General features: G+C 48.4%; 1 protein-coding gene across 46 annotated transcripts in view; it reads left to right on the top strand.

The window, feature by feature from the left end:
* Nucleotides 1–3304, top strand: part of DAB2IP (DAB2 interacting protein) — a 199580-nt gene extending 196276 nt beyond the window's left edge. For 27 of the 46 annotated variants that reach the window (XM_084994544.1, XM_084994581.1, XM_084994668.1 and 24 more), the window contains 2 exons: nucleotides 325–395; nucleotides 1480–3304. In XM_084994544.1, the coding sequence (XP_084850670.1) occupies nucleotides 325–395; nucleotides 1480–1489 (81 nt within the window). In that variant the 3' untranslated portion in view covers nucleotides 1490–3304. Of the gene's footprint in view, nucleotides 1–324 lie in introns of all 46 variants that reach the window. The other 19 variants (XM_084994499.1, XM_084994515.1, XM_084994538.1 and 16 more) reach the window with 1 other exon arrangement.
* Nucleotides 3305–14425: the final 11121 nt, after the last annotated feature.

Raw genomic sequence — 14425 nt, forward strand, 5'->3', positions numbered from 1 at the left:
CTCTGTGTTACATTCAGACACACACACACACCTGCTCTCGGGGCCTCGAGGAGCTGGTGCCTGACACCGCTTGGGCTGCTCCATTTGTGTGAGAAGCAGGTGACGAGGTAGAAGCAGGAGGAGGGCAGGCTCGAGGAGGTCTTGGTCTGTGATGGCCATGCCACCTCCTCCCTAGCAGGACCTCGGTGCCTCTCCCACCGGGGTCCCCCAGGCCACCTTCTTCCCCCGTCCCAGCACTTCTTAAAGGCGTACACAGCCCCAGGGAGATCCCTTTGGCCCAGGAGCCCATCCCATGACCCCAGCTAACGCCCCTTTTGTCCACAGGAGAAGCGCATCGCCTCACTGGACGCAGCCAACGCCCGCCTCATGAGCGCCCTGACACAGCTGAAAGAGAGGTACAGCATGCAAGCCCGTAACGGCATCTCCCCCACCAACCCCACCAAATTGCAGATTACCGAGAACGGCGAGTTCCGAAACAGCAGCAATTGTTAACCTGCCCGAGGAGAGGGAGGACTGTGGTGGCCCAGGGCGGGGTCTCGGCCTGGGGAGGAGCAGCCCCAGCGCAGGGGGCGAGAGGCCGAGGCTCGCCTCCCCCTCCACCCAAGGTCCAGGAGGCGGCCGCAGAGGGAGCCTCGAGAGACTGAGCAGCGAGAGCGGGGGCACCGGCCCGCTCCCCGAGAAGCGAGTTCGGTGCAGGCCAAAGAGACTGCAGGCTGGGGAGTGGGGACAGCCTGGGGGGAGCAGGGGCCTGCCGCAGCGTGTCTCTGTTGGCGTTGAATGTGGCGTGGCGTGCATCACCTGGCCGAGTTCACCAACCCCTCCTCCCCAGGGAGGGAGCTGCCCGGAGAGGTGGCGGGTGGAAGAGCCCAGGGCCTGTTCGCGTGGCGTGTTCCCGTGGCTTCCCCGTGCCTCCTGCCCTGTGGGCCTGCCCCTCAGTTCCAGGAGCTGACTGTCTGCAGGCAGGGAGAGGGTGCGGGGGATGGAGCCGCCAGAGTTCTGGGTCCCCACCCGTCTCCACCCTGAGCACCTGTCACTGCATGCGCGGGGACCCTCCCTGGCCGTGAGAAACCAAGGATTCACCCCCATACCTGTCCCAGACTCTCCACCTTCCCCCTTCTGCCCTCCCTTCCTAACCTGTTCTGCCACACAAACCCGCTGGGGATCGCAGCCCTTTTTTATTCTGGGCCCTCGTACCTGCGGGCAGCTCCAGAGCCTCCGTCATTTGCTATGTGGGCGCGGGCTGATGCTCTGGGGCTCCCCCAGCCAAAGATCTGGGCAGAGTTGGTGCCGGAGGCACCGCGTGGTGCCTGCCCTTCTCTTGGAGCTAGTGTACCAGGGTGCAGTGGCCCCGCAGGGAGTGGCCAGCTGGTGCTGCCCCCGAGAGACAGGCTGAGCTGTCCTGATTGATGGTTAAAAAAAAATTCTAACACCCACAGGCCCTGAGAAGGTGGATAACTGTGATTTTTTTTCCTTTCACAGTATGCATTAGAAACAAAAGCCCGCTTGCTCGCTTGCTGGAACACAGGGGCCTTTTAAATTGAGCGTGCGCACTGCATGGGAAATAGCGGCCCTGGAGGATGTTAGACTTGCTCCCTCTCCAAGACAGCAGCAGCCTGCACCCGCCCGCGTGTGCGGCGGCCTCTGCCTCACCCCTCCCGGGCCCAGCCTCGGACCCAGGCGCTGCAGACAGGGGAGGGGCACACCCCAGCGCGGGGCCCACCCCCTCAGCGCTAGGCTATTCTGTAGCTGGTCAGCCCTCCCCGCCCCCCTTGTGGGACATAAGTGGGCAGGAGCTTGGGTCTCTCTTGTCCCTCCTGGGTCCCACCCCTGGCCCTGGGGAACCCCCCGGCAAGAGCTGGGGCGCTTGCCCCACAGGGGAGCTGGGCTGGGTCCGCTGTGGGAGCTGCCCCTTTTGCCTCAGCCCTACGAAGCTGAGGAGGCGCTTTCTGCTCCTGGGGTTGGAGACTCCACTGGAAGAGGGGCGCGGGCGGAGTGGCCCACGTGCACCCCATCCTGGGCCTGTGCTCTGGGCAGGGCTCTTAGATGAAGCCCGCAGGTCCCTTAGGCCAGAGCCCTGCTGGTGGGGAGAGGGCAGGACCCCCTGGGGTCAGACCTCAGGAAGGAGGGCCTTGGGGCTGAGGCCCGGCCCCACTCCTCCGGCCGCAGGGGCAGGGCCTGGCCCAGCGACGCCCTCCTCTGGTTCAGTCTCGCCCCTGCTACCCAGTGCGCCCGCCCCTCCTCCCTCCCCCCTCCCCCACCGCTGCCTCGTCGCGAGACCTCGGACCCAGCGCCTCTTAGCAATACAGGGGGAGGTTCCCAGGGCCTGGCCCTCGGGCTCAGGAGGCCAGCTGGGGCCGGTGCTGGCGGCCCTTGGCCTGGGTTGTGAGTTCTCAGGCCAAGAGCCTTACTTAGTGCAAAAACTGTAAAAGTGTACAGACTCTCCACAGATTTTTATCTGAATTGCAAGTCTGACAATTTTTGTAAATGTTCTTGGTGTTTGACTGTAATGTAACTATTTCAAAACCTAATGGTTGTACATAGTCCTTTAGTCCTGGTGCTGCCGAGGGCTGCCCGGGACCGCTGCTCTCCGATGGTTTTTATTTTATTTTTAATCTAGAGAACAGTATTGGGCAGGAGGCAGAGGTTGGGGATTTGGGCATGGGGGTTCGTCCCTGCATGTGACATTGATTTGTTGGCTTTGCGGCACGCTGTCGGGGTGAGGTGGGGACGTGTACCCACGTCCCAGAGGGCAGGTGGGCGAGGGAAGACAAGTCCCTGTTGGGGGGCCCCAGGCCCCAGGCCCAGCCTTGCTGGAGAAGGCTCTCCCCTCCCCTCTCCTACCAACAGAGGCCTGACTTTTTTTGCTTGACTTTCATGTTTAGGGTGAAGGAAAACTGCCAAACTTCCTATAAGCGAAGACTCTTTCTGACTGCCCAGAGGGGGGTGGGGAGCCAAGGCCAGAGCTCCAGGAGCCCCCACCCGGCAGGGCATCTGCCCCGGGTGCGCCCCCGCCCCCCACACCCCGTCTGTCTGCAGCAGGCAGACTGTCCAGGGAAACAGCCCCTCTTTTCTACACACTCGGCCCCAAGCTGCCCCCCGCCCCCACTCCACCTCCCTGCCCCCCCTTTTGTAAGTATGTGAAAAGGAAAAAATGCAAACGGAGTCCTGGCCGGAGCTCCTCCCTCCAGCTGTGACTCTATGTAATAATGTACAGAGAAAGTTGTTGGTGTTCTAAGACTGTGTGGCTGTGCAATTTCTGTACATTTGCAATTAGAAATATTAAAGATTTATTTAGCTATTTTAAGCCTGACTCGCCTCTCCCTTCACCTGTCTCAGGAGCTTCTCCAGGGGTGACTCTTGAGTTCTTTACCCAGGGACCCAGCCCTTGGTTGACCCTGGCGGCTGCTCTGGGCAGGGGCCTGCCCCTCCACCTCCTCCGTGCAGCGGATGCCAGCTGCTGCCAGACCCTGCTCCAAGCACTTTCCCATCCCCTGAAATCTGACTCCAGGAGGGAAGAGAGGTTGGTCCAGGGAGGTCCTGGCTGAACTAGACTTAAAACCCAAACTTCTGATACCTGGGGAGCCCCAACACATGCACCAGAGGCAACTGTAAGGCTGAACCCAGGCCTTTGCTGGGAACAGGCCAGCCCCTGAGCTCCTTCAGCTGCACCCCTAGGTGCCATACCCCTGGTACCATAGTAACCCCTCAAGGTTAAAGCAGCCCCTTTTTACTCATGGGGGGACAAGTATAGGCCACAGCGTATCTCCTCAGAAACGACACAGACAAGCGGCCAGGGATACACCTGGTCAAATTGTTGGAGACACTGCTCTATCATTTGCATAGGTGCCTCTGGCTCCTATCAGGGTGGCACCATCAGCATCCCCACAGAGAAGGCCCTGGGCTGCTCCTGTGCTTTCCCATGAAGCCAGGGGGAGGCTGATAGTATGGGGTGGGATATAAGGGAGCCATGTGCCAGGGCCGGCTGCTGGCTGCCACTGGCCAAGTCTGCCCCTTTTCTGTGCCAGGGCTGCATTCTGCTCCCCAGGCCCTCCTCAACACTCAGCCAATAGGAAACACTGATTTCGCGCCGGCCCGCCCCTTGCCCCTCTGACTCTGCTCCTCCATCCCCCCCACCCGCCCAGCATCCTGGCCCCGCAGACTATCAATCTCCAGTGAGGACCCCTCCCCATCAAGCCCTCCTGCATCCGCCTCACAGCATCACCGTCCTCAGACAGGTCCTTTCCTCCCAAACCATTGTGTCTTCGTAACCATCATGCTTAGCCCCTGTGGTCTCTCCTCCCTCGGCCCTTCTCGCAACAATATACTCTGACCATGTCAGCCCTGGGTCCAGCCCAGGCTCTCAGGATGGCTGAGCACTGCAGGACAACAAAACATCTCTGACTCTGCCCTTGTGGGTGCCCTTCTCCCCTCCCCCAAAGCTCAGCCAAACCGGGACCTCTGCTCAGGCCACCCAGCCAGACGCACTCCCTGCTCCTAGAGTCACCTGCCTACCACACTAGGCGAAGATGCCAGCCATGACCCTCTGACCCTTCCCCGGCTCCCCACCAGCCAGGCGCCCCACCGCACCCTCACTTCCTCTGCATAGCAGCCGCAGGAGAGCAATTGGCCCCTATCCCTCCCCAGTCAGCCCCTGGCCAGCATTCTACTCCCACCCCTGCTGTCATGACTCCTAACTCTTCAGCCCCTACCGTTCCTTTGCACAGCATTGAAAATACCAGGTCTTTGCATTCCCTGGTGCCTTAGAGCTTCAGGAACTGCATGCTGTGGGCACAGCCAAATAAATTCAAAAAAGAATACCTAGTCTCCACCTGCTCCAGACTGGGTTTTCTTCCCTTCAGATAACATTTTAAAAATGTACTGCCTGCAGGGACCTGCCATCTCCACCTCTCATTCTTGCCCCAGCCCTCTGTAATCTGGCTTGTCTCTCACACCATCACACCTTATTGCCAAACCCTGGGCCCCCTCCATGCTGCTTTAATTATTTTTTATTTAAAGTATAGTTGATTTACAATGTGCTCATCCCTGCTGTACAGCAAAGTGACATATATATATATATGGTTATATAACTGTGTGTGTGTATATATATATACATATGTGTGTGTGTGTGTAAATATACACATTTTTTTTTAGGGCCACATCCATGGCATATGGAGGTTCCCAGGCTAGGGGTCGAATCAGAGCTGTAGCCGCCAGCCTACACCACAGCCACAGCAACGCAGAATCCGAGCCACATCTGTGACCTACACCATAGCTCACACTATAGCTGGATCCTTAACCCACTGCGCGAGGCCAGGGATCAAACCTGGGCCCTTATGGATGCTAGTCAGATTCATTTCCGCTGAGCCACGATGGAACACCCACCCACTCTTTTTTTAATATTATTTTCCATCATGGTCTATCCCAGGAGATTGGGTGTAGTTCCTTGTGCTGTACAGCAGGACCTTGTTTGTCCATTCTAAATCCATGCTTCTGTTACCACTGACCCTGGTCCCCAAGCAGGTCCTTCTATCTGGACAATGCCACAGAAACATAGAATTCAAGGAAATAGCGATGAATGGAACAGAAGAAAAAAATCACTTCATGTTGACAGAGGCATTTCTCATGAAGGTACAAAAGTCACGAACCTTCAAATGTGGATTAAGTAGCATCAAATAGAATGCAAGAAACTGCTGGAAAGGCAACGGGAAAAAAAAATTGGCAAAAATACAGTTGCATTTGAGACACGCACACCCCCAGTAATGGTTTATGACAGATCAAGAAGACAATAAGAACCCAGAGGGTTTTAACAATTAATAAGGTTTAACAAGCAGGGATGCATCAAGCTCTTACCCTAGAGAGAACGCACCTTCTTTTCGAGGATACTTGGAACAGTACCCAGAGTTGACTGTACACATCGAGATACCAAAACCTCAAAAAGTTGGCCAGAAAAACAGTTTGGGTCACATTCTGCACCTTAAAGCAGTAAAACCAGAGCCCACTGATAGACATTTACTAAGAAGAAAAACTATCAGGAAGTTTCAAAAATAAATATTGAATCAGTCGGATTAGCTCTTTAAGAGAAGGAGTCTTCTAATTAAATAGGGTATGTTGATGACATGCATTTATCTCTTTTCCTCTGCAAACACCATGATACTGACAGGAAAGAACTAAAAAGATGATCACTCCTAAGGACAGAATTAGTGTGGGAAGAGGTATCAGTGTATAAGAGAACTTGAAAAGCTTTGGCAGATGGAGGTTGATGAAGGCATGCCGACTGAATTAGCAGAGCAGAGGGAGAGATGAACCGAAAACCAGCCCATCAGCCCTACGAGGCCCTGAGAGGCTTGGGGGTGGATGGGGGCAGCACGAGGGGAGGCAGAGCAAGGGCACCAGGTTGGAAAGAGGGGAACCAGACCCCAGCCTCCTCCCCCTGTTCTGCTCAGCCAGGAAACTCCTCTGGAATACCTCACCTCCTTGCAAGAAGCTAGACATGTATTCTCTGGAGGAATCGAACCAGGTAAGCTCTGGCAGAGCCGAGGGCTCTATGGGGTATAGGTCTGAAAGCAGGGGAAAGGACAAAGTGAACTTCTGCCCTGAATATTGCCCAGCCCACAGGTGCCTTCAGGGCTCCCAGAATGACCATGTCCCCCAGGTTAGCTGACTGGAACATTCTTTGGAAAAACTGGCTTCAGAGAAAAGACCTCCAGATACTTCCCAATACAACGACTGCATCACTATAACAACATCCAGCAATGAATGTGACCTAGGCCCGTGCACACACATGTGCAAAGAGCACAGCCAAGACTCCCCAGGCAGCTAAGGAAGCTTCCAGTGAATAAAGGAAACTAGATATGAATTTCCCCAACCTGTGCTTCATTAATGGCAATAATTCCCCCATTTGCAAATATAACAGCTAAAAAAAAGCAAGCAAGCTTCTAAAAGAAGCCAAATCAACCAGCCCATGAAAGGAAATAGGAACTAGAGATAATCTGGGAAAGAGCAGAGCATTAAAACAAAACAACAAAACCACACACACAGAGAAAACAAAAACAAAAACAAAAAACCAAACTATAATATCCTCAGGCATATAAAACAAGAATAGGATGCTATTAAAAAAAAAAAACTCAGATCATGAAATAGTTGCTATTGGATTTTTTTTCTACAAAAATAAAGTATCCAACAAAATTGATGGACTACAAAGTTGAAGTATTCTTCCAGAAAATAGAGCAAAATACACAAATAGAAAATGAGAGTGAGAGAGAAAAAAATGTAAAAGCTCAATCTGGGAGGCCCAATGTCTAACTATTAGCAATTTCTAAAGGGGGGAAAAGAAGAGAAGAAAAAGGAGAAAATAATCAAAGGAATAAAAAGCGTATTTTCCAGAGTTGAAGGAAGATCTGAGGTATCCAAGATGAAAGAACCCAACACACTGGATGGAAAGAGAACCTCCAGGGCACAGCATCGTGAAAATGCCCAAATGTGGCCAGTGCTGTGTGGATCCAGGTTGGCCATAACCAGGAGCGCAGTAACAGGAAGGGGCAGCTGAGTACATGGAACTGAGGGAGGAGACGGGGCGCCATGGCCCTGGAGAGCAGAGAGACCGATATTCCTGAGACTTCCTGGTGGGCAGTCTCGTGAGAGATCCCAGTAAGAAAGAGTGGGGTTACGGTGAGACCAATCAGTGTGACTGTGTGTCATTCTCTGGCCACAGGCAAGACTGGTTAATACTCTACAGGGCTATAAAACCGTAAGCAATGGTGCCCCAAAATCCACAAGTGAGCAAGTAATTCACAGCCTACATACATACATAGTGAATGACAAGTCAAATAAAGATGTATTCCCCAGATGATGGAATAGTTCCAGGGCCATCCTCTTGGCAAGGCTCCAGGGGGCTGCTAGGATGACAAGCTGGCCTCCTTTTGCCTTAATTTGAAGTTTGGGTATTTTTCTGAATACCCCCTGCCAATGCAAAGCATGAATCATCATCAGTGACCAGGCTGCAACGTGAGTGATGAAAGCAGGCCTAGCTTCTGAAGACACTCAGACCCAGTGTTGAGAAACAACAGAGAGAGCAGTGGGGATTGGGAGGACCTGAAGAGCACACACCCTTTGTCAAGGTGTGGCTCCCCCGGCAGTAGCAGGGACGGTTGCCATGGATTTCCATACCATCCATCCTCTGCTCACTGACTCCCACATTTTTACACCCATCTCCACTGCTCCCAGAGCCCCTCACGGGGCTACAGGTCCACCTGGCATTAGGTTTGATCTGACCACAAAACCTGTTCCTCCCTTTACTTCCTAACCCCCCCGCCCCAAATGGCTCTGCCATCCTCCCAGTTTCTCAAGCCAAGGGTGAAATGTGAATTCTTAATTCTTGAGCATTTAGAAGAATGGAGAATAACAAAGCAGATCATAAACAAAATGAAAAGACAGCCTATGGACTGGGAGAGAATAATTTGCAACCGACAAGGGCTTCATCTCCAAAATATACAACCAACTCATACACCTCAACAGAAAAACAACAACCCAATTGAAAAAATGAGCAGAAGACCTAAATAGACATTTCTCCAAAGAAGACAGACAGATGGCCAAAAATCACACGAAAAGCTGCTCGGTATCATTAATAATTAGAGAGATGCAAATCAAAATTACCATGAGGTATTACCTCACACCAGTCAGAATAATGATCACCAAAAAATCTACAAATAATAAATGCATGAGAGGGTGTTGAGAAAAGGGAACCTTCCCAAACTGTTGGTAGGAATGTAAAATGGTACAGCCACAGGAATACAGTCTGAAGATTCCTTCAAAAACTATAATAGGTTACCATATGATCCAGCAATCCCACTCCTCAGCATATTTTCAGAAAAGACAAAAATTCTAATTTGACAAGATATATGCACTCAGTGGTCATAGCAGCACTATTCACAACAGCCAAGACATGAAAGTAACCTAAATGTCCATCAACAGATGAATGGGTAAAGAAGATGTGCTGTACACACACACACATACACATTGGAATATTACTGAGCCATAAAAAAGAATGAAACAATGCTGTTTATATCACCATGGATGGACTTAGAGATTATCATAGTAAATAAACCAGATCGATATCATAAGATATCACTTATATGGCATCTAAAAAATAATACAGATGAACTTATTTATGAAACAGACATACGGACATAGAAAACAAACTCATAGGGGAGTTCCTGTCGTGGCTCAGTGGTTAACAAATCCGACTAGGAACCATGAGGTTGCGGGTTCGGTCCCTGCCCTTGCTCAGTGGGTTAAGGATCCGGCGTCGCCGTGAGCTGTGGTGTAGGTTGCAGACACGACTCGGATCCCGCGTTGCTGTGGCTCTGGCGTAGGCCGGTGGCTACAGCTCCGATTCGACCCCTAGCCTGGGAACCTCCATATGCCGCGGGAGCGGCCCAAGAAATAGCAACAACAACAAAAAGACAAAAAAAAAAAAAAAGAAAACAAACTCATAGTTACTAAAGGAGAGGGCGAAGGGATAAATTAGGAGTCGGGAATTAAAGATACACACCACTATATGTAAAATAGATAAATAAGGACCTGCTTATAGCACAGGGAACAATATTCAATATCTTGTACTAACAAATGATGGAAAAGAATCTGAAAAAGAATATATATGCATAACTGAATCTTCGCAGTACACCTGAAATTAACAATATTATAAATCAACTGAAGGTCAATTTAAAAAATCATGTACAAAAAAGGATGGATAAATGTGGAATGATGGTCACGACGTATTGTGTATGAAAGGTAAGCACGAGATTTGTGTGCCCATTCCTTTAAGGAAAATAAACTATATCACATATATTAAGTTACACTGAAGAACCATAAGGAAGCAAACACACACCATTAGTGGCAACTTCCTTTGAGGAGTGAGGCTCAGCAGGACAGAAAGGAGGGCTTGCACTTTCTGCTTTATATTCCTATTATTGTTTGAATATTTTATGACCAGTTTTTATTTCTTGTTTTGATATAGAGCCATTTAAGAATAAATAAAACATTTCCATATATTGAAACACTATGTGGCCATTAAATTTGTAGAAGAATAATAAATGACATTGGAAGATGTTAATAATATATTAGGTATAAAAGCTGATAACAGAATCATATGTTCAGAAGGATTCTTAGTTTTTTAAAATCTATTTGCAAAAGTGGGTCTGGATTAGGAGATAGTATAGAGTATAATAGCCAGAGCTTGGGCATGAGGGAGACCTGGGTTTTAGTCTTGTCTTCCTTTTCTTTCTTCTCTCTCTCTCTCTCTTTTTTTTTTTTTTTTTTTTTTTTTTTTTTGCTTTTTAGGGTTGCACCTGTGGCACATGGATGTTCCCAGGCTAGGGGTCGAATAGGAGCTACAGCTGCCTGCCTATGCCACAGTTACACCAGGTCTGAGCTGCTTCTGCGAATTACACCGCAGCTCATGGCAATGCTGGATCCTTAACCCACTGATCGAGGCCAGGGATCAAACCCACGTCCTCATGGATACTAGTCAGACAGCTGAACCCAATGGGAACCCCGGTTTCAGTCTTTTTTTTTTTTTTTTTTTTTTGTCTTTTTGCCTTTTCTAGGGCTGCTTCCTGCAGCACATGTAGGTTCCCAGGCTAGGGGTCTAATCGTAGCTGTAGCCACTGGTGTACACCAGAGCCACAGCAACACGGGATTCAAGCCGTGTCTGCGTCCTACACCACAGCTCATGGCAATGCCGGATCCTTAACCCACTGAGCAAGGTCAGGGATTGAACCTGCAACCTCATGGTTCCTAGTCGGATTCATTAACCACTGAACCATGACAGGAACTCCTTCAGTTTCAGTCTTAATGGCTGTGGATTAGCTCATGATCTACAGGTAAATTGGGAAAGTCCTCTCAGAATCTTAGTTTCCTTGACTGTAAAGTGGGGATACCAGTATCTACATGACAGAGAGGTCTTCCATAAGGATTTGCTAAAATACGGCTCGTCACCCCTATACTAAGCAGAGTTCCTGACACATAATAAATAAATGCTGCCTGCTCTGGGAGCAATAATTATTCTAATAAAATCTTAATTATCAAGAATATATACCAAGGTGTTAACAAAACATTGACCTAGAGATAATGAAATAATGAATGGCCTTTCATTTCCCTCTCCATCTCTGTGCTTAACAGTATTTTCTAAGTTTTTTCCCTGACCATATTTTTCTTTTGTGATAAAAACACATTAAAAAAATAGACTATCTCAAGGCAATAGCCAACACTATTTTTTTTTTTTTTTGCCACCCTATGGCATATGAAATTCCCAGGCCAGCGCTCAGATATGAGCCATGGTTGCAACCTATGCTGCAGCTGCAATCTTTTAACCCACTGTGCTGGGCTGGGGATCAAACCTGTATCCTGGTGCTGTAGAGACACTGCCAATCCATTGCACCACAGTGGGAACTCCAACATCATCCTTAAGAGTAAAATATAAGAGCTCAGGGAGTTCCTGTTGTAGCTCAGCAGGTTAAGAACCTGACTAGTATCCATGAGGACTCAGGTTCAACCCCTGGCCTCACTTAGTGGGTTAAGGATCTGGTGTTTTTGTGAGGTGCAGTGAAGTTCACAGTCAAGATCTGGATCCCTTGTTGCTGTGGCTTGTGACATAGGCTCGCAGTTGCAACTCCAATTTGGCAACTCCAGTTCCCTAGCCTGGGAACTTCCAAATGCTGCAGGTGTAGCCCTAAAAAAAAGAACTCAGAATCTGGATAGCAGAGTAGTAGGTTATAGAACTCACCTCTTCCCACAAGTGCATCAAGAATACATCTACAAATGGAACAATCCTCACAGAACACCTACTGAACACTAGCAGACCTCAAACACCTGAAAGGACAAGAAAGATCTTCACATAACCAGGTAGGACAAAAGAAAAGAAAAAGAAAAAAAAGAGGAAGCAGGACTGTACCTGCACCACTGGGAGGGAGCTGAAGGAGCGAAGTTCTTGCTCCCTAGGAAGCCCATCACCTGCAGGGAAATCAGCCAGGAGAGAAAGGGAGCTTCAGAGGCCCAGAGGAGACACAACAGCCAATTTTTGGCAGACAGAACAGAGAGGGACATTTACAGACAGTCTGTGCCATCACCCTGTGCACCCCAGCCTGAGATGCACATGCACTGGTATTGGCCAGGTTGGGTGCTAGAACGTGGGGGTTAGAGGACAGACCCCAGGGAGAGGACTGGTATTGGCTGCATTGGTAGCCCTGTGAAAACAACACCTGAGAGATACCAGGGCAAATTGCTGGCATATCCTCCGTCAAGGTGGGGCTGAGGGAAGTGCCAACAATAGTGTACTTTGTGAACCCCCATAAAGAGTAAAAGGTGACAGAGCACATTCACGGGTGAAAACCTCCAGTGGAGGAGTACTCCATGGTATGTCTCTCAGAGGGAGTGCTCCAATCCCACCTACCTTGCACCACAACTCAGAAGCATAGCTCAAAAATAGATCTAGGGTCTTCTACTCCAACAATTAGGAAGCAGACCCTACCCCAGCAGGGCTATGACAACCGCAGAGCAAAGAGGAGGCCCTGCTCAATATCCAGGGCAGGCTCTGATCACCACAACAGGAGTTATACCTCCTATCAAGGAGATAATGGCCAACATACACTGAGAAAAGAGGTGGCAAACATCCATACTAAAAATAGCCCTCACACCAAAAAATATTAAACCCACACAGGCTACACTGGGATGTTCCCATATAAAAATAGCCCTCCAAGACCACAGTTGATAATTGTTTCTCCTATAATTATAGAGCAAGAGTGATAAGTAAAATGAAGCAGCAGAGGAATCACTTCCAGTTAAAGGATGGACAGAATTCCCCTGAAAGAACAACAATGAAAGAGACCTCTTCAGTCTACTGGACACCGAGTTCAAAAAGCAGGTAAGTACTGAAGGATTTAAGAAAGGCTATCAATAGAGATGCAGATTACTGTAAAAAGAACTAGAAACTAGAAGAAGGAGGCAAGAAAAATTAGAAAATTCATTTGAAAAGACAAAAGCTGAACTAAAGGCAGAATGAATAACGCCGAAGAACTAATAAATAATCTGGAAGACAGAGCAATAGAAGTCACCCAATTAGAACAGCAGACAAAACCCAAATGAAAAAAATAAAAGCAATATAAGAGAACTCTGGGAAAATATAAAGTGTGCCAACCTATTCATAATAGGGATCCCAGGAGGAGAGAAAGGAGAAAAGGGGATTGAAAATATATTTGAAGAAATAATGGCTGAAAACTTTCCAAACCTAAAGAAGAATACATATCCACAGAAAGCACAGAGAGTCCTCAATGAGATAAACCCAGACTTACACCAAGACATATTATCTTAAAAATGACAAATGATAAAAAGAGAGGGTTCTTAAGGCAACAAGAAGAAAACAAAGAGTTAATTGCAAAGGAATCCCCATAAGCCTATCAGCTAATTTTCCTAATGAAACAATCTCTATGGGCCCGAAAAGAGTGGCAAGATATAGACAACATCCTGAAAGGGAAAGATCTGCAACCTAGGATACTGCAATCCAGCAATCCTACAATCTGCAATCTACTCAACAGACCATCCTTTAGAATAGGAGAAAAGAAGAATTTCTTAGGGAGTTCCTATCATGGCTCAAAGGTAATGAACCCAACTGGTATCCATGAGGACACAGATTCAATCCCTGGCCCCACTCATTGGGTTATAGATATGGTGTTGACATGAGCTGTGGTGTAGGTCACAGATGCAGCTTGGATCCCACATTGCTGTGGCTGTGGCATAGGATGGCAGCTGCAGCTCTGATTTGACCCCTAGCCTGGAAACTTCCATATGCCTAGGGTGCTGCTGTAAAAAGAAAAAAAATACCAAAAAGAAGAAGAATTTCTCAGACAAGCACAAACTAAAAGAATACAATAACATTAAACCTATCCTAAAAGGAAATATTGAAAAGTCTTCTCTAAATAGAAACAAAGAATCTATAAGAAAGAAAATCACAACTGGAAAGTAAAATCACTTTAAAAAGCCAGTACACGGATTAAAAAAAAAAAATCAGAAAATTTCTGTGAAAGTGATCTTAACCACCATGAACAGAAAAAGGATGAACATGAAGATGCAAAAGAGGGCAGCAAGCTCATAAAACCTGGGGAGGAGAATAAAAAAAATGTAGATTTTTTTTTTCTGTAATGTGTTTGAACCTATATGACTGTCAGTCTAAAGCAAGTAGATAGCAAGCAGAGTCACACAGCAGGAGTGTGCTGGGCCCACAAAGCAAGTAGATATAGGAAGGGGTTAACATACTTGAAAAATGGCAACCACAAATCAACATTCAATAGATTCACAAAAAAAAAATTAAAACACAATAAGTGTAATACAAAAAAAAGTCAAACCACAAAAGGAAAAACAAAAACAAAAAAGG

This window comes from Sus scrofa, chromosome 1, assembly GCF_054392235.1.
Source record: "Sus scrofa isolate SSC_HxYL_T2T_F1_AM1 chromosome 1, Sscrofa_HxYL_maternal_Yorkshire_Landrace_v2.0, whole genome shotgun sequence".
Classification (NCBI taxonomy): domain Eukaryota; kingdom Metazoa; phylum Chordata; class Mammalia; order Artiodactyla; family Suidae; genus Sus; species Sus scrofa.